At 42.2% G+C, this 23,516-nt stretch overlaps 1 protein-coding gene across 1 annotated transcript in view; it reads left to right on the top strand.

The window, feature by feature from the left end:
- The window catches only part of slc1a7b (solute carrier family 1 member 7b), a 29,565-nt gene extending 6,582 nt beyond the window's left edge, over positions 1-22,983 (top strand). The window contains exons 2-11 of the mRNA XM_062452515.1: positions 3,330-3,409; positions 11,682-11,897; positions 14,856-14,898; positions 15,009-15,234; positions 15,339-15,438; positions 15,541-15,774; positions 16,418-16,612; positions 17,955-18,089; positions 18,636-18,735; positions 20,736-22,983. Coding sequence (XP_062308499.1) covers positions 3,330-3,409; positions 11,682-11,897; positions 14,856-14,898; positions 15,009-15,234; positions 15,339-15,438; positions 15,541-15,774; positions 16,418-16,612; positions 17,955-18,089; positions 18,636-18,735; positions 20,736-21,002 — 1,596 coding nt within the window. The 3' untranslated portion in view covers positions 21,003-22,983. The remainder of the gene's footprint in view (positions 1-3,329; positions 3,410-11,681; positions 11,898-14,855; positions 14,899-15,008; positions 15,235-15,338; positions 15,439-15,540; positions 15,775-16,417; positions 16,613-17,954; positions 18,090-18,635; positions 18,736-20,735) is intronic.
- Positions 22,984-23,516: the final 533 nt, after the last annotated feature.

The following is a 23,516-nucleotide window of genomic DNA, read 5'->3' as shown; positions in this document are numbered from 1 at the left end:
GCGGACGAGGGGGCGCCTGGGAGCGCGGACGAGGGGGCACCTGGGAGCGCAGGCACGGTGGCAGGCTGCGGCCAGGAGTCCTCGGGCGGAGGAGGGGACCAGGAGTCCTCGGGCGGAGGAGGCGGCGGCGGCCAGGAGTCCTCGGGCGGAGGAGGCGGCGGCGGCCAGGAGTCCTCGGGCGGAGGAGGCGGCGGCCAGGAGTCATCGGGCGGAGGAGGAGGCGGCCGGGGCACAGGGCAGGACCGAGGCAGGGGCACAGGGCAGGACCGAGGCAGGGGCACAGGGCAGGACCGAGGCTGGGGCACAGGGCAAGAACGAGGCTGGGGCACAGGGCAAGAACGAGGCTGGGGCACAGGGCAAGAACGAGGCTGGGGCACAGGGCAGGAACGAGGCTGGGGCACAGGGCAGGAACGAGGCTAGGGCACAGGGCAAGAACGAGGCCGGGGTACAGGGCAGGACCGAGGCCGGGGCACAGGGCAAGAACGAGGCTGGGGTACAGGGCAGGAACGAGGCTGGGGCACAGGGCAAGAACGAGGAACAGCCTCGGTGGTCTGGGTGCTGGGAGGCGCAACCTTGTTCGTCCGGGCGCAGGGCGGCACAACCTCAGAATGAGGCAGGGGCACAAGGCAGGATCGAGGCAGGGGCCCAGGGCAGGACCGAGGCTGGAGTACAGGGCAGGAACGGGGCTGGGTACCGGCGGCAGGCGGCCAAGACTCCCCGGCAGGAACAGCCTCGGTGGTCTGGGTGCTGGGCGGCACAACCTTGTTCGTCCGGGCGCAGGGCAGCACAACCTCAGGACGAGACAGGGGCGCAGGGCAGGATCGAGGCAGGGGCCCAGGGCAGGACCGAGGCTGGAGTCGGGGTTCAGGCTGGGGCTGGAGCCGGGGTAGGAACCCAGACTTTGGGTGGGCCCTCCGCTGCAGGCTTCGGGGTCCACCAAGGGCAAGTCGGGTCCCTAGGAAAGGGTTCAGGGAACTCTCTGCTGGGTCCATTTGTGGTCTTGTCCTTCTGTCACGACGTGAGGTGGGGTTGGACCCAAACGCAGGGGAGTCGGCAGGCATGGCAGAAACAAGGGTTTTATTTTCTCAAAAACGGGAACAGATAGGGTACTCACACGGACAGGTATGGTAAGGACAAGACAAAGACTGGACACAAAACAGAAACCTAAATACACTACGAGACAGGTGAAGACAATGACAGGGAAACACTAGGGCAGGACAAAAAACTGAAACTGGGGGGGGCACGGCTGTGGCCGTGACAAGTTTTGGATGTGAATTTACTGTATTACTTGAGACCAAATGGGGTCATGTTTTGTTTGATATGATTTGCTCATCAATGAAATGCGCTTCACATTTCCAATGTGTATGAAAGCAATCTAAAAATAACTGCTCTGCAAAGACTGTGCTTTCTAAATTATAATGGATATCAAGTGGATCACAGTTCCATTAAACATACTTTTCACAGACAATATGTGGACACCACTCAGTATTTGGACACCTGGTTGTTCAACCTCTCACCATTAATATGGATTGGGTTCCCACTTTTGTGTCTGTAACTGTCTTGACTTTTCTGGGAAGGTTTTTAAATAAACATTGGAACATTGATGGAAGATCTGCTTCCATTCAGCCAAGAGCATTGGAGGTTGGTCACTGTTGTTGGGTGATTGGACCTGGCTTGCAGATGTTAGAATTGACATTTTTAGAATGACATTTTATTGTTTAGCATTACATTACATAACATGTCCAGTAGAGCTAAAGTTTATTGCCCAAAAACCATGAAAAACAGCTAATTTAGTTAATTGGCTTGATAATTTACTTGATTGGCTACACATATCCATCCCTGACTTACAGTAACAACCCATCATTAGTGTCCATCCTATAATTCCCAATGAATGGGTACAAATTGCTAGCCTGGCTCTGCCCACCTACGTACTTCCGTTAAATTTTCATTTTGCTTCTGTACTAGGTCTGGGCTTTGTATAGCTATTCGGTCTGTTGTGGCAACGCTGCTGAATATCTAGAAGTTAGAGCCGGAGCAAGAATAATCTTTGCTGAGTTTTGTTGGTGGTCATGATATTGTGGCCCTCCTCCCCATGGGGTTCGGGAAAAGTTAGATTTTCCAGCTAGCTAGTGGTAAAGGAGTTGGCTAAGGCGAACGCTAGCGATTGGTTATTGCAGATCCAATAGTTTTAAACTTCAACAGAGTACCCACCTTCAAGGAAGTTAACGTTTGTCAATGGAGCGATCCCAGACTCTCTGTACAAATGAAATGTACGAGAGTCTGGTTAGGACCAGGCTAACAAATTGCCCCAGACAGCCTCCAAAATCTTGTGGACAGCCTTCCCAGAAGAGAAGCAGTTGTCGTAGCTGCAAAGGGGGCGCCAACTTCATGTAACAGTACTTTGGATAAAAGCGTCTGCTAAAATGAATAAATGTACTGTGTCCATGGTTTTGGAATGGTTTGGAGCCCAACAAGCTCATAAAAGTGTGATGCTCAGGTGTCCACTGTCTTTTGGCCATAAAGTTTATCTTGGTAGTTGAGAAGTAACACAATATGCTGACTGAATTTGAGAGGGCACAACTTCCTATAGAAGAGTTTGGTAGATAAACATCCAACATCAAAAAAATAGATTTTATTAATACTAAATGGACTTGCTGCTTATCCAGCCTGCTTATCACCTTAGTTGTTACCTTCACTTGTGAAAACGTAGACACTCCATCTCCCAGAAAATAGTTTACCCTGTAAACAGCAGAAAATCAGGGAGGTGGCAGGGGTTTATTCATCTGAGAGGTATTCCTTCAAAGAGATTATTTAAATCAGCACATCTAACTACTGTTGATGAGGCAAGCAACGGTTTAGCTCACTCATCATAATTTCAACTGTTTACATGGTTTCATATGTACCATACTTATCACCCTCATAATATACAAAGACATGCATGTCTTCTTTTCATTCCTGCTTTACCTTTTGAGCGCTGTGAATGCTACTCCCATGTAATTTAAACACAATGGAAATGCACCCACATGGAGTGGATAGCATGATCATAAAGAAATTCAAAAACTCATTCATATAATCTAGGCTTCAAACCAAAATGTGTGGTCCGTTGTCTGTCTGAAAAAAACAAAACAGCAGGTGACAAGGTGCATGCCTACAATCTAAGGGTGTTCCTGCTCATTATACAGCACACTGACTCAAAGTGTGTGAAGTTAAAAGCACACTTTGGAGCTCCGTATATTTCCATGATACTGTGGTGTCACAATTGCCATCTTGAATTGCAGGATATTGTAAGCACTGTTATCTAAAACGATAATTTTTTTTCCTACCTACAGGAAGTGAAATATTTCCAGTTTCCCGGTGAGCTGCTGATGAGGATGTTGAAGATGCTGATTCTTCCTCTTGTCGTGTCCAGGTAGATTCAATATTTCTTGTCAAATGCCCCTCAAATGCAACTCTTAATGCGTTCCACTAAATGATAAGTCTGTCCACAGTCAAGGTTGAAAACTGAGATCTTAAAATATTTTTTTCTTGCTTGGTGGATGTTTATTCTGCGTATTATGGCATGGCAGCATATGTAAAGTCATGTATTTTACAGTTGTCTTGATATTGTCAGAGGTGAAGACGTGTGTAATATTCTTGTGATTGTGGCATTAGATGTCTGCTGAAAAACCTTTCGTTATCCGTCTGTCTGAATTTAAATTATTGAGATTAATAATAATCTGAAACAAATGCTTTATTATTAGTTTTGACCTGTCCAATACTGTCCTTTAAACAAAATAAGAGAACTGAATGACCAAAATAGTTTCCAGTAGCTGCTCAGATTACAGATTTGTCTACTGAACAGGAAGGTCTGACCAGTGAAAACCCTGAGTTGGGTAACCCTGAGATGAGGCAAACTCTGGGTTTTCCGTTCCAGAAAGAGAGGTTAAGCAAACTATGGTTCGGTGTCCATGGTAACTGACTCTATGAACCTAACCTGCTCCCTGGTAGGTTTTTCATAACAAACTCTGCATTTCTACCTATCCCCTCCCACTTTCTGAGCCTGATACAGTTGGCAGACATGGGGTGTCCTTTCCTGGTTCAGCTGACCGATCTGGAACAAAATTTCATTCGCTTAGCCTTATGTCAGGAGAGGATTATAAGTCCACGATTAGACATGCTTTAATTCCCTGATGAATACCTAAGTGAACATTACCGTTTTCCGTCACACTCCATAATTTCTGTTTGCAACATTCTCAGCCCTTACATCACTAATGTTACACACCGTGGACGTGCACTGAGAACTGACTAAATGCTTTTTGGCACAGAAATAAAGACAAATCATTGCAATTGATCAAAAAAGATCAAGATTCAATTTCAAGATCAGCCTTCCTAAGCTTTTGCCCTAATACACCATATCTTGGTCAGTTTTTTGCACTTGCTTCATGAGATGCAGTTTGTACAACTCCTTTACTGGTAACTGGGAATACATTAGATGACATTAAATTCCACAGTTCTAAATGCAGAATTCACCTGCCATTAATTGAACATCTCACTGTGTGCAGCTATGCAGGCTGATGGACCCCCCCCCCCCTTCCCCTCCTGATAATGCCCATCCATGCTCTGTTCAACAGGATCAGATCAAATCATTTTTCTATTAATTATTCTCATAATTTCAGTGTACATTTCAAACTGACAATTCCACACAAGACTGTAAATAAAAGTAAGCCTAAATGGGGAGAGAAAACCAGTAGCTACCATACATAGGCTTCTCCATCCATCCATCCATCCATCCATCCATCATCCTCCGCTTATCCGGGGGTCGGGTCGCGGGGGCAGCAACCTAAGCAGGGAGGCCCAGACTTCCCTCTCCCCGGCCACTTCCAGCTCTTCCTGGGGGACCCCGAGGCGTTCCCAGGCCAGCCGAGAGACATAGTCCCTCCAGCGTGTCCTGGATCTTCCCCGGGGCCTCTTCCCAGTGGGACGTGCCCAGAACACCTCACCAGGGAGGCGTCCAGGAGGCATCCTTATCAGATGCCCGAGCCACCTCAACTGGCCCCTCTCGACGCGGAGGAGCAGCGGTTCTACTCTGAGCCCCTCCCGGATGACCGAGCTTCTCACCCTATCTCTAAGGGAGAGCCCGGACACCCTGCGGAGAAAACTCATTTCGGCCGCTTGTATTCGCGATCTCGTTCTTTCGGTCACTACCCACAGTTCGTGACCATAGGTGAGGGTAGGAACATAGATCGACTGGCTCATAGGCTTCTCATGTTGTTTAATTGGGTGTGCTTTGCCTTCGGCAAGGGCACAACCTTTGTTCTCTCACATATATTATTATTGGGTGTGCTCAAGCCTTCGGCGAGAGCACAACCTTTGTTCTCTCACATATATATTATTATTATTCTCTTTGCCCCCCTAAAACTCAGTCAATATTTGGCCTACATAGACAACCTAGGTGTCAAAAGTTTCGTCTTGGTAGCGATTGAGTTGCTTCTATTGGGATTTACGTTCCGTTGCATGGTTTAGGCTCAAGTTACGTTTTTGTGGCGAAAGTGAAGCTAACGGTGGATAATTTGCTAGCCACAGTCACTGACGTTACTAACGTCACTACGTCACTAACGTCACGAAAACACGCGTGACTACCTTTGGCAGAACATTCGTTTCGCATCTGTTAACTTGGGGGATAGCTAGGCTAACTATAGCTTTACTGCAAGGCAGCTGCAGAAACGCCACAAGCGAAGAGGCCAGGGTGATAACTATTTACTCATTTTACTTTGTGATATGACACACAATTGTGATGTGTAATGTACAATATAAGCTGATATTATTAAGGAAGTACATCTACTTTCGGAAACAGTAGTCTACTATTTCACTGAAGTATTAGCATCATGACATTAGCCTGTGTTGCCCGGGCAACACATACTACAGTGGTCTATGATGTAGCGTTATCTGTTTTCAATCGTTAAAATAAACATTCCTCACATATACATTTGTTGTAGGATTTATTCTGACATTAGTAAACGATTTGTTGGTGAAATTACCATTACCTGTGGTTTCAAACCAGTGTACTGTAGCTCACTGCAACGCTGTAGCCTACGCGAGACACTACAAAAACATCTACACAGCTGTTTAGGAAGTCAAACGGCGACAGAACATGTTCGGCACTCCCCTTACTTAAATCAAAAGTCTATCTAACTACTAACCTGAACTTCATTGCCACAGCCTAAACGTTGTCAATCTGTTCATGAAAATAATTAATTTCAGCCTAAACCGTACAACGGAACGTTAAATCCAATTCAACCAACAATCGCTACCAAGACGAACACAGCAGTAGTCTAGTACTGTACCGTAGTAGTACAATTTACCGGGGCAGCTTTTCCACACAGGGATATATCGCATTTTGCGTTGTTACTGACAATGATCGCTACCAGTGAGCTTTTTATGAATGAGCGATTTTCCACTAAATAAATGTCAAGCTTATTTACGTTTTGGGGGGCATATTTTCAGTTAGCAGATGGTACTGTTTGAATCGCGATTCCATCTTCTACTGCCGGGTAACGTCGTAGAATAATCTTCAAAGGGGGTTCTTTATTAATGAATGAATGCAATGAGTAGGCTATGCCTGAAAATATCACGAGAAGGGAAAAACTTAAAATGACGTTTAAGTCATAGAGATTAGGTCAATTTTTACACCGGTCTGACAAATGTATTCGTTTTGATTCAACGATGAGGCAGCCTCTTGCAGGGGAAATGAGAAGACATCTATTTCATTCTACACTTCACTCGTATTTTCAGTTGTAAATGAGCAGCAAAAAAAATGCTTTTAAATCTATGTAATCTTTATAAATAATAAGTATGCATTTTTATATAAAATATACAGAAATATCAGTTGTAAAAATGTCATTCAAAAACGGACCCCTGTGCAACCGACGCAAGCAAGCATACCCTACAATTTCCCCAGAAATTGTACCCTCTCTAGTTGTATCTTGTTTAACTACATGCTCTTGTGTTTCTCCCCATTGGCACTTATTTGCTTTTCACAATGTATGCTTCATGTTTTGGCTACCCACAATGTTTTTGGGGCTATATCGTTGTTTATGATCATTGACCTGTGCACTTTTTTAAAGCTATCTCTTGGAAGTCGCTTTGGATAAAAGCGTCTGCTAAATGAATACATGTAAATGTAAAAGTTCTCTGCATCCATCTCTGCGGCAGCAGTCAACGTCTCTTCATTACCATAATCATCATCCTCCTGTGATGAATTGTGATGATTCTTTTAATGGTTACTGCCATTAAAGTTGAAATAGGCACTGATTGATATTTACTTTGTATCATGTCAAATATAATAAAAACCAAGGTGACTGAGCTACAATCACAAAATTATAAGCCAAAGCAAAATATGCCTTAACTGTTAGTAGTATGTTTTAATATTAAATGTTAAGCTGCTGCCAAGTGCGCTTTGCACCTGCGGGAACATGATATTTTATTCAATTCCATGCATTCCACCACTTTTTCACCTGTAATATTAACGAACAGTGTGGTTAAATGTTTATTGTATGGACTGGCTACTGCATTCAAATGTGTGCATTGACTCGGCCAGCAATTGTCTCCCATTTTAGGGTAACTCAAATCAGAGTTCAGGGTAGGGTGACAGTTTGTTAAACCTGGTTTCTGGAATACCCCTCAGGTCTGGAAAGCATATGTATAGAAAAAACAAATTGCTAATGTTTCTTAATTTGAAACGGACAGTTGTTATTAAAATGTTCAGAAGCCAAGCAGAGGTCAAATCTACACAAACAAGAGCCTCAAAACTCCCTTGAGCCACCCCACACTAATGTGTGCGTTTATATGCATGTGTGTGAATGATGCAGTCACATAATGCCATCTCCCTTCATACATGCTAACTAATTGATAGTCCTGAGTGAAATAATGAATGATAATCGTAGTCTTTTTGTGTGTACATGTAAATGCAATTTTATTAGACTAATAATTTGATTCAACTTTAGATTTGACTTTATTAGATAAAAAATGTTGACATGAAATTAACAGTAATATGTAAAGAACATGTGTAAACAACCGTGGACATGTGTGAGTGAGAGAGAAAGAGTGGGAGAGAGGCACCACAGTATTATGAGTTTTGGGTCTTTTATTTTAGCCATGATGCTTTCCACGCCCAGGCTAGATCAAATTCAATTTGTGGCCTTGATACGCACGGACCATTCATTTCAATGCTACAGAAAATACCTTCAAAGAGTGATTGAATGAAAACTATTCAACCGCAAACACGTTTTCATGTGTCCACTGCTTTTCAGTCAATTGTTGGAAATTCTGGTAGACAAATCACGACTTCGTTCGACAACTCAGCTTTTTTAAGTTTTCAATGCTCAACTGTCCATAACCTGATAGAAAAATGACCGTATGACACTACATTCAACATTTACAGTAGTTGCTTGAAACAACGCCTGTTTGATTTACAGCTCTGTTGATCCAAAATATTGTCTAGTCGGTCAGTTCTTTCTGGTTAGATGTTTTGTTTTCTATGAGGAAGGATGGTGGTTTAGTCCTTGCTATGACACTTGCGTTCTCTTTGCCTTCCACATATAGGAAAGTAGCATTTTGAGCATTGTGGATTGGGAATAGAACAGCCTTGCTGACAGTAATATAAACACACAGCTACACACACACACACACACACACACACACACAGACATGTTGTACATAGAGTACACATACATGTGCAAAGTACACAGACACAATGCTTGTGTGCTGAACCCCTCTTATAAGATCCACAGCTATGCCATACAGAGATACTAAAGCTTGAATAAAAAATAACCAATGTCCAGACTGGCCTGCAACTGCTATAGTAAAGCTTCTGACAGAGCATCTGCTCAGTAGTTGTTGTTATGTGCTTGTGTGTGTGTGTGGGGGTGTGGGTGTGGGTGTGTGCAGAGGGCGCATGTACGTGTGTGTCTGTCAGTCACTGGGCATCACTGTTTGCCTGCTGGTCCTGAATGAGAGTGGTACAGGATTAGAGCTTTAAAGTACATTCAGAACATACAGCTGACACACAGCTGATGAGCTGGTCCCACAAGCCAACATGATACATGGTTGTAATACTGAAGTAACGTTTAAATCTTTTGCCACATACAGTTAGGTCCATAAATATTTGGACATTGACACAATTTTCATCATTTTGGCTCTGTATACCACCACAATGGATTTGAAATGAAACAATCAAGATGTGCTTTAAGTGCAGACTTTCAGCTTTAATTTCAGGGTATTTACATCCAAATCAGGTGAACGGTGTAGGAATTACAATACATTTTATATGTGCCCCCCCCCCTTTTTAAGGGACCAAAAGTAATTGGACAATTGGCTGCTCAGCTGTTCCATGGCCAGGTGTATGTTATTCCCTCATGGGAGTTCGTTATTTCATTGACAAGGAGCAGATAAAAGGTCTAAAGTTCATTTCAAGTATGGTATTTGTGTTTGGAATCTGTTGCTGTCAACTCTCAATATGAAGTCCAAAGAGCTGTCACCATCAGTGAAGCAAGCCATCGTTAGGCTGAAAAATCAAAACAAACCTATCAGAGAGATAGCAAAAACATTAGGTGTGGCTCAATCAACTGTTTGGTACATTCTTAAAAAGAAAGAACGCACTGGTGAGCTCAGCAACACCAAAAGACCCGGAAGACCACGGAAAACAACTGTGGTGGATGACAGAAGAATTCTTTCCCTGGTGAAGAAAAACCCCTTCACAACAGTTGGCCAGATCAAGAACACTCTCCAGGAGGTAGGCGTATCTGTGTCAAAGTCAAAAATTAAGAGAAGACTTCACCAGAGTAAATACAGAGGGTTCACCACAAGATGTAAACCATTGGTGAGTCTCAAAAACTGGAAGACCAGATTAGAGTTTGCCAAAAAACATCTAAAAGAGCCTGTACAGTTCTGGAACAACATCCTATGGACAGATGAGACCAAGATCAACTTGTACAAGAATGATGGGAAGAGAAGAGTATGGCGAAGGGAAGGAACTGCTCATGATCCAAAGCATACCACCTCATCAGTGAAGCATGGTGGAGGTAGTGTTATGGCGTGGGCATGTATGGCTGCCAATGGAACAGGTTCCCTTGTATTTATCGATAATGTGACTGCTGACAAAAGCAGTAGGATGAATTCTGAAGTGTTTCTGGCAATATTATCTGCTCAGATTCAGCCAAATGCTTCAGAACTCATAGGACGGCGCTTCACAGTGCAGATGGACAATGACCCGAAGCATACTGCGAAAGCAACCAAAGAGTTTTTTAAGGCAAAGAAGTGGAATGTTCTGCAATGGCCAAGTCAATCACCTGACCTAAATCCAATTGAGCATGCATTTCACTTGCTAAAGACAAAACTGAAGGGAAAATGCCCCAAGAACAAGCAGGAACTGAAGACAGTTGCAGTAGAGGCCTGGCAGAGCATCACCAGGGATGAAACCCAGCGTCTGGTGATGTCTATGGGTTCCAGACTTCAGGCTGTCATTGACTGCAAAGGATTTGCAACCAAGTATTAAAAGTGACAATTAGATTTATGATTATGTTAGTTTGTCCAATTATTTTTGGTCCCTTAAAAAGGGGGGGGCCACATATAAAATGTGTTGTAATTCCTACACCGTTCACCTGATTTGGATGTAAATACCCTGAAATTAAAGCTGAAAGTCTGCACTTAAAGCACATCTTGATTGTTTCATTTCAAATCCATTGTGGTGGTATACAGAGCCAAAATGATGAAAATTGTGTCAATGTCCAAATATTTATGGACCTAACTGTAATTCAGTGTGTAGGCCCTCTGTGTATAGGACAAGTGTGTCCTGCCAAGTTCAGTTTCATATTTCACATTTCAAGTGAGTGGTAAATGTCAAAACGTGTATTTCGACTGTATCATTTGCTTCTCAAAAAATATACTTTAACTTGATAATCTAGGACTACAACTACAAATTATTCTAGTTCTCCGTTTATTACGGACTAGGACAGGGTTGGATTCAACAGCAGAGTTGTATTCAGAAACAGAGTGAGCAGGAACAGGCAGAGGTGGTTTCACAGGCTGATAGGGCAGTACAGAAAATCCAATAGCGTTGGCTGAGATACAGGCAATGGTCGGTATTTACAGGCAGACTGGGAAAGACGGGCGATCCTAAGAAAGGGTTGTAAAGACAGGCTAAGATCGAGACACGGTTTGGCATAAACTCTAGAGTATTTACTTAAGAGCAGACTGAACTACAAAAGAACAAGACTTTGCACAGGACACACAGAAACAGGGAAATACATAATAAATCAATTAACAAGACACAGATGTTGCCAATCCCCCTAATACTTAGGAGACGTGGAGATGGGCAGCCATTAACTAGAGTAGAAGACCTAGGCATTATAGTGTACTTGTTTCTTTGAAGTGGACCACAGTTTCCTTTGTTGCTGGGTTAGGAAACACTGCAGGAGTGAAACATGAAATAATAGTTGGTTATGTTTAATTTTGAGTCCCCTATAGACCATTTGTAAATGGTCATACCATTAAGAAATTCTTAGTCAACTACAGTTTTGCTGATATTTACCAACTGGTTAGGGTTCGTTGAGAGTATTGTACCAGTTGTTGTCTGTAGAGTAAATATTAACCCAGTGTTTCGGTGAAAGTCAACCTTAATCACTGCTTCTCCCTTCCTCCCTCAGTTTGATGTCGGGGCTGGCCGCCCTAGATGCCAAGTGTTCCAGTCGATTGGGTCTGATTACAGTGTCCTACTACCTGTGGACCACTTTTGTGGCGGTGGTGGTGGGGATCATCATGGTGTCCATTATACACCCTGGGGGAGCAGCCCAGAAAGAAGACTCGGAGGACAGCAGCAAACCCATCATGAGCTCCGCCGACGCGCTGCTAGACCTCATCCGGTGAGAGGACGACACACGTGCTCTCTCCCACTTTTCCTTTCACAGCATGACGCACTCGAGTACCATGCATCCACCCCCAGTGAGGTTATTATGCCTCCTCTCTGTGACAAGCCACCTAAATGATTCAGCCGTGACATGATATGTGCAGTGCTGACTAGAGCTTGGCTATTTACAACACACAACACATCAAAAATATCAACATTGAAACGTTTGTTAGTGGGGGTTACCAGCCCACATTTATATAGGCTACATAATTTAATGGGCAGTTAAGCTCAAGTGATTACTGGGCTCAAAATACACATTATACATAATACATTTGGAATCAATATCGTCCAATTAATTATCAACGCAGTGAAGCAGATTCTTGATAGCACACTTGAGGGGTTAAAGGTTGTATGACGGTGTTGATTGCCCGAGAAGATTATGTAAAGAGAGAAGGAGTGAGGAACGAGGAATAAGAAAAAAAGTGGGATTCCTTTCCCAGAGCTGCTGTCTGTCTGAGCTTATTATAGGAAGAATGTGTTTCGGATGCTATGAGAGGAATGGAATCTTCTTGAAATCTCCAGGAGAAATGTTTTGTCCTAATGATCCTTTCAGAAAATATAATGAGCTATTCATAAGACAGGACCTCCTAGGTCTTGAAGATATTTCATCTTTGATTGAAATGTAGACTTGAGAATATTTGTAAAATTGCAGCAGGTGGAGAATTCCAAGCTGATTTCCTGAATGCTCATCTCCTTGATAGAACTGGAATATATTTGAGCGTTCAGGTTAAAAGCAAAGCACACCTACATTGCTTTTCTACTTTCTGTATGGATTGTGTTTTTGCTGAGAATATAGCCGATCTATGGTAGCATTTTGTCCAGCTGTCAAACAAGCATGCAGCTCAGAGTACAACTCCATTATGGCCAAATGTTATCAAAATCTAAACCATTGAGATCCAGCGACCACTGAGTAATGAGTTTAGTGATTCAGAGAACTTGAGAAGAAAAGCCAACTGTGATAGTTGAAAGGACCAGAAGAAAATCCAAAGCTCTTGGTACTCGATTATTAATTCACAAGAAGAAATAGCTATGTTTGTCCAAGAGGTTTTACTGTAATAGGACTTCCAACATCTTTGCTTTTGCTTTGGTCAAACCCAAATAAAACATTTCTGCATAACATATATTTAGCTTACATCTGAATCATGTTATAAAATATAGAATTGAAAAGTCCATGCACAGATGTACAAAAACCTGAATATTTAAATTACATTTTTATTTAAAAGATCATTACAATTATGCTATATTCAATGTTATATTATTAATATTCTGTATATAATATAATATTATTCATTCTTATTTCAATCATTTATAAATGTAAAACCAAATGTTTCCATACAGTATAAATGGTAAAAACATTTGAAATTTGTTACGTAAGCATAACATGCTCATCTTGTGACTCATTCTGGAGTCTATACTGGTGTCTATTTGGTTTTGCTCCTCATTTCATTTCAGTCATTCTTTGTGCTTGCATAAATTGAATGCCTTTACTGCCAAACATTATACGCTGAACAGAGGAAGCAACAGACTATGTAAATGTTTTGATGTTGGACTATGGACGGATTGGTAAAGATCCAGATGTATGGTTCATTTCCATTTGGGTGGTACTCCTGCCTAATAGATATGGCTCACTGCAGTCTTTGTTGACATCATAGCAGCTGGAACCTCTGATATAATTCCCTCCAGCTCTGAGTGAACAGTTACTGTTGTACTCTTGTTCTTTTATTATAGAACCATGTTGTGTGTGAAATAAATAACAAACGTGTTATTGCTTCCGGATGTTCAATAGTGATAAAAAAAAGTTCTGGCTTTTGGTATTTCATTGTGTAATTGACAGTCCATATTGATCAAGGATAGATTGTTAGAATTATTTAAAAAAAATCTTAAAGTGGTCATTGACTGATTTTATAGGGTATTTCACACTGTTCCTTAAGGTCTCCGAAATAGGGTATGTACATTGATTGGGCTGAAAATGGCCCGGGTGCTGTTCTATGCACCCTAATGCAACCTGTGAAATAGCCCTAGAATGAAACGAGAGGTTTTCTCCCTTTTATGGTATGCTCATGAATATTTAGATGAGCTGCGCGCTGATTGATTGGTTTACAACAAGCGAAGCTGCAAAGCAAAGACGCAACATAGCCAAACATGCATCGTGAATTGTAGATTTACATGACAAAACAGCTTATGTATTCGAATGAAACACAGTCAGGAAAATGAAATAACGTTAGCCCCATTGCCAATAAACTAAATCATCACACATTCTACCTATGCTAGATACAGGATACGTTAGCATTGCTAATAACTGTTAGTGACAAAATCATACTTACAGCTTGCGGTTGTACAAATAATTTCAATTTAGTTTTTGTTATATCTGTTATACTATACATTATGTGCGACTGGCCACTTAGTCTGAGCAAAGCAAGCAGTGATAGTTCCAGAAGTGAAAATCTCACTCATACTGAACTAAATAAATTGAATACCTAGCTCACAAGCAATGCAGTGACCTAACCTAAACATACTGTACATTGTGCATTCATTTCACTTTGAGAAGATAAAGAAAATAGTTGGTTTGGTATTGATTATTTGTAGATTGTCGGCATTCAAGGTTAGTATTTAAGAATATGTTACTGTATTACACACAATGGAAATATTGAAGAATGCAGTCCTGTTAGAATGCTTTACTGTAAGCAACATTTTACAGCATTCCCTTCAACAGAACGTTATCGTGAATGTTTTTCTTGATTACTAATATGTATAGCTTTAAACTTGGAGAGTGGATATACTGAATTATACTGTGGATGTATTTACTTACTGTTCATCTATAGACAGACAGAGTACTTCAGTGTATCTTATATATAAACAGTTTGCATTATCAATTTATTATATGATGTTCATCATGTATTTCTGCACTCTGCAGAAATATGTTTCCATCCAACTTGGTTCAAGCTACATTTCAACAGGTGAGCACCTTATAATTACAAATCTCATGCATTATTTCAGCTATTTTGGTTTAGCGTTTTTCTTTCTTACAGTGTCTTCATGCTATGATGTTCTATTTCCCTATGAGCAGTATCGGACGAGTAGTATATCCATTCTGAAACCCAAGCCTACTGTGAGCCAATCAGAGTCCACCACTCGCCGAGCACTCATCTACGGTATCCAGGACGACAATGGAACAGACATTCAGAACTTTGCCCTCGACCTGACCCCGCCCCCAGACGTGTTGATCCGCACAAAACCAGGAAACAGCGATGGAATGAACGTCCTTGGGATTGTCATCTTCTCAGCCACCATGGGTAAAAATACAATAAATTAATGTGTTTGTCTATTAAAAGGAAAAACACTTGATCTGTTCTTTGTGTGCGCATCAGATGTTCAAGAGTCCCTTGTATTTTTACAGGAATCATGCTGGGAAGGATGGGTCCCAATGGTAGTGCATTGGTAAACTTCTGCCAGAGCTTGAACGAAGCTGTCCTGAAAATTGTCGCCATCGTTATATGGTAATTTTGGGATTGCGCCACGGCACAAATGTAATGTGTATCAGGGGTTATGGCAAGAGTTTCTTTTTACAGAACACGTGAGTCTGTGCTCTTCATTTCCAGGTACTTTCCATTTGGTATTGTGTTCCTTGTGGCCGGCAAGATCTTAGAGATGAGTGATCCCTCAGCCATGGGGAAGAAGCTGGGCTTTTACGCTGTCACCGTGGTGTTTGGCCTGATTCTCCACGGCCTATTCATCTTACCAGCCATGTACTTCTTCATCACCAAGAAGAGTCCCATTGTGTACATAAGAGGAATCCTTCAGGCGCTACTCATTGCCCTGGCGACCTCCTCCAGGTGAACAAGCGTGATTAAGACAGCATCCTTTAAATGACTTTCAAACTCTTGTTCATTTCCAATGAAGGGATGGTATGGTTATGCAGCATGTCATGTAAGGCCATAGTCCTGAAAGGGTTTAGTTAGGCAAGGTATTTGTATCACACGTGTCCTTGTAAGGGTTGGGCACATTACCTATCAACAGCCTACGTTTATTATTGTGGGGTTGATCCGAAGTAACCTTTCGTTTTTTAAAGGTTATGTAATCATACTTCGTTTTGGTTTCAAACGAAAAGATCAGATTCCACACATTGTGTTTCACTTCATTGGAAAAATCTTGTCAGACACAGAGGAAGGTGAAGAGATCAGAAAACATCTGGTGTGTGCTGGAGGAAACGGGAGTATCGGGAAAAATATGCAGCTGCGTGTGTACGTGCGTGTTTTGTGTGAGGGGTTCTGTTTCAATGCGCACGTGTGTTGACATGCCCTTGTCGACATGCATTGTCGCATCATATCAGTACACGCATGTAGTTGTTTACTTGCGGAGTAAAATTATGAATCAAAGCCGCTTGTACATGGTGCCAACGATCATTCTCTTTCATTAGACACAACGTTTCAGATATATTGAATGTTTTGTTTCGCTTTTGTATGTCCCCTTTTCCAGCTCTGCCACTCTGCCTATTACCTTCAAGTGCCTCCTTGAAAACAACCACATTGACAGGCGCATCATCCGCTTTGTGCTCCCTGTGGGTGCCACCATCAACATGGACGGCACCGCCCTGTACGAGGCGGTGGCGGCCATCTTCATCGCCCAGGTCAACAACTACGAATTGGACTTTGGCCAGATCATCACCATCAGGTGCCGGAATTGTTTTTGTTCATTCATTTGTTTATTTAATGTCAAACCTAGCCTCAAGGCCAGGTCACTTCAAGGTTACAGATCCCCACAGCATTGGATATCATGAAAGGTCCAATGTAGTCAATGCCTGTGTACAACATAACACAAAACATGGATAACATGAAAGATGATGTAAGCTGTCATGTTGGGGTTCCCCGTAAGCTCAATAAAGACGCAAAACATGTCTGTTTCCCTTCACCAAAAAACGCCTTGTTTGCCCATGTCATGTTTCTTACCTCATTTCCTCTTTAATGCCATTAAGCAGTGTGAGCCTGAAACTGCCCAACTAATCTCTCTGTTAAGAGAGCCATGTGACCTGGATAAAATGCAATCTCCCTGTCACGCCACAAATGTAGCTCGGGCCCCGCCGCCCCCCCATCCCCCGATGTTATTTCTCCTACGACGGTATAGTATACAGCAACGTTCCATCTGCGAGACCCCCCTCGCCCTTCAACTTCTGCCCTTCAAATGCTCTGCACAGAGCCCCCAGCACGAGGCTCTGGTGTTACACAGGCCCCGTGGGATTCTGTGGAGAAACGTTTGATTCCTCCATTCAAAGTCCTTCCATGATCGCATTGGCAGCCAGACCTCTTGCATCTGCGAGACACCAGCACTGCTCGATCTGCGGCACATATGGCTGAGGGGGAACGAGGGTCGGAGGAGGGATGGCGGTGAGACGCACTCGTCCCCGGTAGAGGATGATGTTCTACGTATAGTCGTCAACAGATGGTCTGTGGGGGAGGGGGGCTGACGTTAGAGGAGGGATTGGGGAGGGGCTTGTGGGTTGAAAGGGGTGAGGTGATTATCAACAAACATTTAAATTGAATTGTATGTTAAAAAATAAAATTGACAGACAGACAGACCGGGGGAAAATAGAGCTTGAAATGCTCTGATTGCAAAAGGCCTGTAGTGCCTTTAATTTGTCCTTGGAGTGTTTCAGTGCTATTTGGCCTCCAATCCCCTGCACAGGGACTGTGGCTTAGTTGATGGAACAGTTTTCTATTTTGGACAAAGCTAAAAGCTGGGTGGAGCTTCAGAATACGCACTTTATTTTCAAATCGAGATGTGTTTCTGTCCCTGTGGGCATTCATCATAAGAATTATCAAAATCTGTTGTAGGAGTGTTCCCTCTCCGTCATTAAATCATCATTCGCCAAATGTACAATGTACACACAAATTCAGGAACCCTACAAGCTAGCATCGAGAACAATTGATTATGAATCTGTGTCATGCCCTGATGCAGAGATTGGATGATTTTCAACTATTCTAAATGTATATATGGTCCTTTTGTTTCCCCAATGCAGTATCACTGCCACAGCTGCCAGCATTGGTGCAGCAGGCATCCCACAAGCTGGACTAGTCACCATGGTGATAGTACTAACATCAGTCGGCTTGCCAACTGATGATATCACTCTCATTATTGCAGTGGACTGGGCGTTGTAAGTAATATGTTGCTCTTCTCTACTACCGAAAATATTCCTTATCTGGGATCGACCATCATCCTTTTTCAGACTATTATGGATGAGTTTTACGCATAGAACTATGTTACCATCAGTTTAGTTTCTGGGTTTATAAGTATCAGACAGCCAGCTGATCAGAGAGAGAATTTACAGTAACAAACACCTCAACATAAAAATGACCAGTTCAGACACACAGGGGAACTAGTAAAGTCTCTCTGTATCATGAAGGTCAGAGGACAGAATTTACAGTAGAAAGGGAAAAACTAAAAACATACAGCCAACTGGGGTTCATTATTATGTCAGGATGATTCTACATCATAGACCCTTGACTTTCAACAGAACACATTATAGTTTACAGGAAGGACACATTTCTGAATAAATAACTCAGTATAATACATTAACAGATAAGAAATCCCTTGTTTATCCCGTTTCCTAAGTCCCAATTCTTGAACATGTGTTCTTTGTGACAGTTATAACTCCTCCATAGTCTGAGGAGATCTACAACTATCTCTATTCTGTTCCCAGAGATAGATTCCGGACCATGGTGAATGTGATGGGGGATGCTTTGGCCACTGGTATAATGGCACACATTTGCAGAAAGGACTTCATTAAAGAAGGAGATGGGGTGAGTAGCAAGTACCAAGTACACAGCGCATTCCACCCTGATTCCCTTGATTAGTACAGTAATTACATATACATTACATTTAGTCGACACTCTTATCCAGAGCGACTTACAGTAAGTACAGGGACATTCCCCCAAGGCAAGTAGGGTGAAGTGCCTTCCCAAGGACACAACGTCATTTGGCACGGCCGGGAATTAAACCAGCGACCTTCTGATTACTAACCCGATTCTCTAACCGCTCAGCCACCTGACTCCCTGACATATGATATCTTTGGAAGGAGGACTCGAACGCTGAACCTCAATGCTACCTTCAGAGCTAAAAATAATATTCCCTTTTCTTTTTTAAATGTGTGTAAGGATGCTAAAGTCATATGCTAAAGACTGGAGTTGCTGGACATAGTCTTTTGCTTGACGGGTCTCACACCTCATTGTGTGACTTACTGTGTCATTTGTAGTCATACGTTGATAAGTTAGGGTCCAGATGTGGTCTCATTGGTTGTTCTACAGATAATAGTTGGGTATAAAGGGACTTGTGAAGCATTGCTCTCTAGATTCTTGATCTCCTGAGGGCTTTTCTCAGCTCTGGCTTTTTCTACTCCTTTTCCTTGCTCACCTTTTATTTGTCTCTCTCCGATTTACAATAATCAAGGTATAGTAGGTAAGAGTAAAAACCTTCATTTTGTATAATTTTTTTCCTTGTAATGGATTAAATTAATTTGCAATGTTATTAAATATCTATTACATTGAACTTTACTTTGACCACTCTCGCTCTGATTTAACCCATAGAGTCAAATAACCGCAATTTCATAATATTAATACACTGTTCCATTTACAGGGTGGACACGACCCCCCGCATCCTGGGAAAAATATGATTTGTCCCCCCCAATAAATCACTATAAACATAAAATGTCAATAATATTAATAATATACATTTAACATATTACAATGTAGGCTATGTGTTACAGCAGTAATTTTGGTGTCCCCCTCAGGAATTGCTCTTGAGAAAATGTCATATAATTGTCCCCCCCAAAATTGGTGTCAGGTGGCTGAGCGGTTAGAGAATCAGGCTAGTAATCAGAAGGTCGCAGGTTCGATTCCCGGCCGTGCTAACTGACGTTGTGTCCTTGTGCAAGGCACTTCACCCTACTTGCCTCGGGGGAATGTCCCTGTACTTACTGTGTCGCTCTGGATAAGAGCGTCTGCTAAATGACTAAACGTAAAAATTGATAGCAGATTTTCTCCACTGGGCTACACATGGCCAATTATTTTGTTCAGGAAATCCTTGATATCGATTTGGGGACAATGAAATGCCTGGGTAGCTGGTCAGTCTTGATGTTAAACATAGTGTCAAATTGTATTTACTGTTTGGAGAATATGCCAACTTTGACGCGATCATCTCACATCTATTCAACTCGCTATACAGGCTGTGGTAGCCTAGTCTATATGGCCGAGAGGCTACTTTGTTTGTGAAAATCTTGATATTGATTTGGGGACAATGACATAGCTGGCCAGCTAGATAATCTTCTTGTCAAACATACTGTCAAATTATATTTATTGTTTGTCAACCGTACACAATGTTATTGCTTTTGAATCTTGCTAGCCTAACGTTAGCTCTAGCTTTCTGGCTAATGGCTCCCCGCCAAAGGAAAGCCGGTAGGGCCTATGGGTTATATGAGCTGAGCGGACTAGAGATATCAGAGTTGGACTAGTTAGATATCAGAGTTGAAATCTAACGTTGAAAAACGTTAGATTAACGCATGAAAACATAAATTAACGTTTGTAAAAAAAAAACATTGGCAAGTGACCATGGTATAAGGGAACTTACATATCGTAGACAATTGTACTTACTCTTTTGCACACACGTGCCACAACAAGAAACTATTTGTTCAGAGATTTGAACTTAAAATAAGTCTCATTGGAGAATTGAGCCAAAGCAATTGAGAAAAACCGTATTACATTACATCTCTATATCTCTCCACATCCCTGCCCCTCCTCTCTCCCAGGTACCCCTGATCTGTGAGACCAAGCCCATGATCAACATCCAGCAGCTGATGAACTGTCAGAACAACAACGGCAGCTACCAGCCTCCTCCTCCGGGGGCCAAGCTTGAGCACATACCCCCAGACGTGGCCCGACTCATGCAGCTCGAGGAGGGTGTGCGGCCCCCACCCCCTCCAGAGAGGAAAAAGCCCCCGGTGCCACCCAGGCAGCTGAAGAAAGACAAGGAACACTGTGCCATAGACATGAATGGCCTGGAGACCAATGTATAGCCCTGTCATCGTCGCTGCAGTATCACTGCTTCCCCAGCAGGACCAAGCGTCAGTTCAGGCTCACCAGAACAAGGGATGACAACCTCACACCAGAAAAGGACCTGGATGAAGAAGATTGGATGGATATCATCTTATTTATGGTCGTAGATGTTTGAATGATTGGTCAAATGCTTTTTTTTATGCTGTTTTGTAAGTGTGTGTGTTTGGTATAATAGGTGGCAAGGCTTCCTTCTAGGCTTGTTTGGATAGTGGCCAAATAAAGTGTAGGGGTGGGGATTGTGGGCTGCCCTTCAGCCTGGCAATGATTGCTGGTGAAGACTTGAGAGTCATTGACAGGACACATTAAGTGCTATATCAACAGATTTTCAGGGGCCAAAGACAGGCACAAAGACTTTAGTTGACATACTTTGTCTCCAAAATGCTAAGCAAGTTCTAAGCAACACCGTTACAAACTATCATTAACACCGGTAGGAGGTTTTTGAAAGGACATAACTGCATGAACTTCCAGGTACAAACACACGCAAGGACACGCATATACACACTCACAGTCGCTCATTCCTTCCCACACACACAAACATACAGCGTTCCTCAGACCTATACATATTTGTATTTATATTGTTTTAAGGTAGATTTGTCTTTGGTATTTACATTTTATATACTTTCTTGTGCAACATGTCTGATAGTGCATATTGTCCATGTACATTCAGCTTGTGGCTTTATGTATGGCTAACAGGCCACTGCATGTGTCATACACCAGAACAGGGCAGAGAGAAAAACCAAGATGTCCGACTTGAGACATTGTTTGATCTGTAAGAAACCTGCCCTCATCCTGGATATTTATTCTGCCTTAACAAAGCTAGTGGTGTTAGGCTGATGTCTTCAAAGGAAGAGGATCCGAAGACAATCGAAAATCACATCCCAGTAAACCAGTTAAGATGCAGCCTGCGTATCATACAAGAGCTTACTTTTTTTTACAGGGGGAAAGGTATCCCTGTGTGTGTCTAAACTGACATTGCATAAGTATTTATTTTTTCTATTTTGAAGATTTAAAAAGAAATGTATAGACTATAACGTTCATGTTGTGTAATATGAATGCAGTTCATAGCTAGGCTGCCTGCTATTTATCTCGCTTTGTATCTTGGTTGACATGAAGGCAGATCCATTGAATAGATTTATGTTTATGTTAAATGCTTCATTAGTGTGTCTGTTCAAGGAACTGAAAATTTTATGGAACAAATGACCTGTTTTTGACAAGCATTAGCATTAAAACTGGACTGTAACACATTCTGAGGGTCTTGGATTGGTTAAGCTCCAAGTATTTCATTTTCAGTTACACATTTGATCTTAGCAAGATGGGGATTTTTCTCCCATGTATTTTTGCCACTTCAGTACATGAACGATTTAGGCTGTCCTTCACAAGACCTCTCTCAAGCGTAACAAATTACCTCATGTGGTGCTGCTTATGATGAAAAGGCAAATTATGTACACCTTTTTAATAAGCAGTAACTGAACATCATTTGTGAGTTATAGTTTCTTCAACATGTTAACCCCTATTCTACCATCCTTCTTCTGATTTCTCACAACTTTCCTTTAGATTTGTCTATTGTAACAGTAGCATTGATGGGCCAGAGTAGGAAGGAAAATATCATACATAAAATGTTATCCTTGGCAATTTTTGAAGATAAATATCAGTTCCCTGTGGATAAAATATCAAGAAAACATAGGTCCGTAATGTAATGGCAATCTTCTGAGTTTTTTTCTTTTCAAGATATTTGGGGGCCAAGCAGCGAAGCTGCGAAGCCACCTATTGTGTTTCTACCTTTTATTATTATTATTGGGGGGCAAGCAGCGAAGCTGCAAAGCTACCAATTGTGTTTCTACCTGTTCTTTTTATTATTACGCATCTTCTTCTCCTCCCATTGGAGTCTATGGCAGCCCCAAAAACCATATGGTAAAAAGTTGTGAAATTTGGCACAGTCATTCTTTGTAACACGCCTCACGTCAAAACCTTTTGTCCGGTACAGCCAATCAAAATCGGCAGCTAAGCAACCAAACAGGAAGTTGGGTGTTGGTTGCTGAGATATGACCAAACTTGGTACCTTGACTCGGAACCCTCTTCTGAGGATGTGAAAACATTTTTGGTGTCATGTGACCACTGGAAGGGCCGCAGAAGCAAAAATGCGATTTGGCCAACAACTGTTGATTTGTTTGCCTTATTTAAGTGATTCCTTTCTCACATGATAAATATTGGGAGATCCCATTTCTGACACAATACCAGCCGAATTGATGCGGCTGCCATTTGGAATTCATGAAAAAACAGTTTTTTCACTATTCCTCCTACAAAGTTTGTCCGATCTTCTCAGACCAAGTCTCACAAAATTTATCACAGGGTTTTTTGAAAGCGTTTGTCCGGTACAGCCAATCGGAATTGACAGCAGAGCCGCCAAACAGGAAATTGGTTAGTATCTCAGCAAATCTTTGATGGATTCACACCATTGCTATACATACTCAGAA

Source organism: Osmerus eperlanus, chromosome 26 (genome assembly GCF_963692335.1).
Source record: "Osmerus eperlanus chromosome 26, fOsmEpe2.1, whole genome shotgun sequence".
NCBI classification, from domain to species: domain Eukaryota; kingdom Metazoa; phylum Chordata; class Actinopteri; order Osmeriformes; family Osmeridae; genus Osmerus; species Osmerus eperlanus.
The sequence above is the reverse complement of the archived record's forward strand: the minus strand, read 5'-3'. Positions and strand labels throughout refer to the sequence as shown.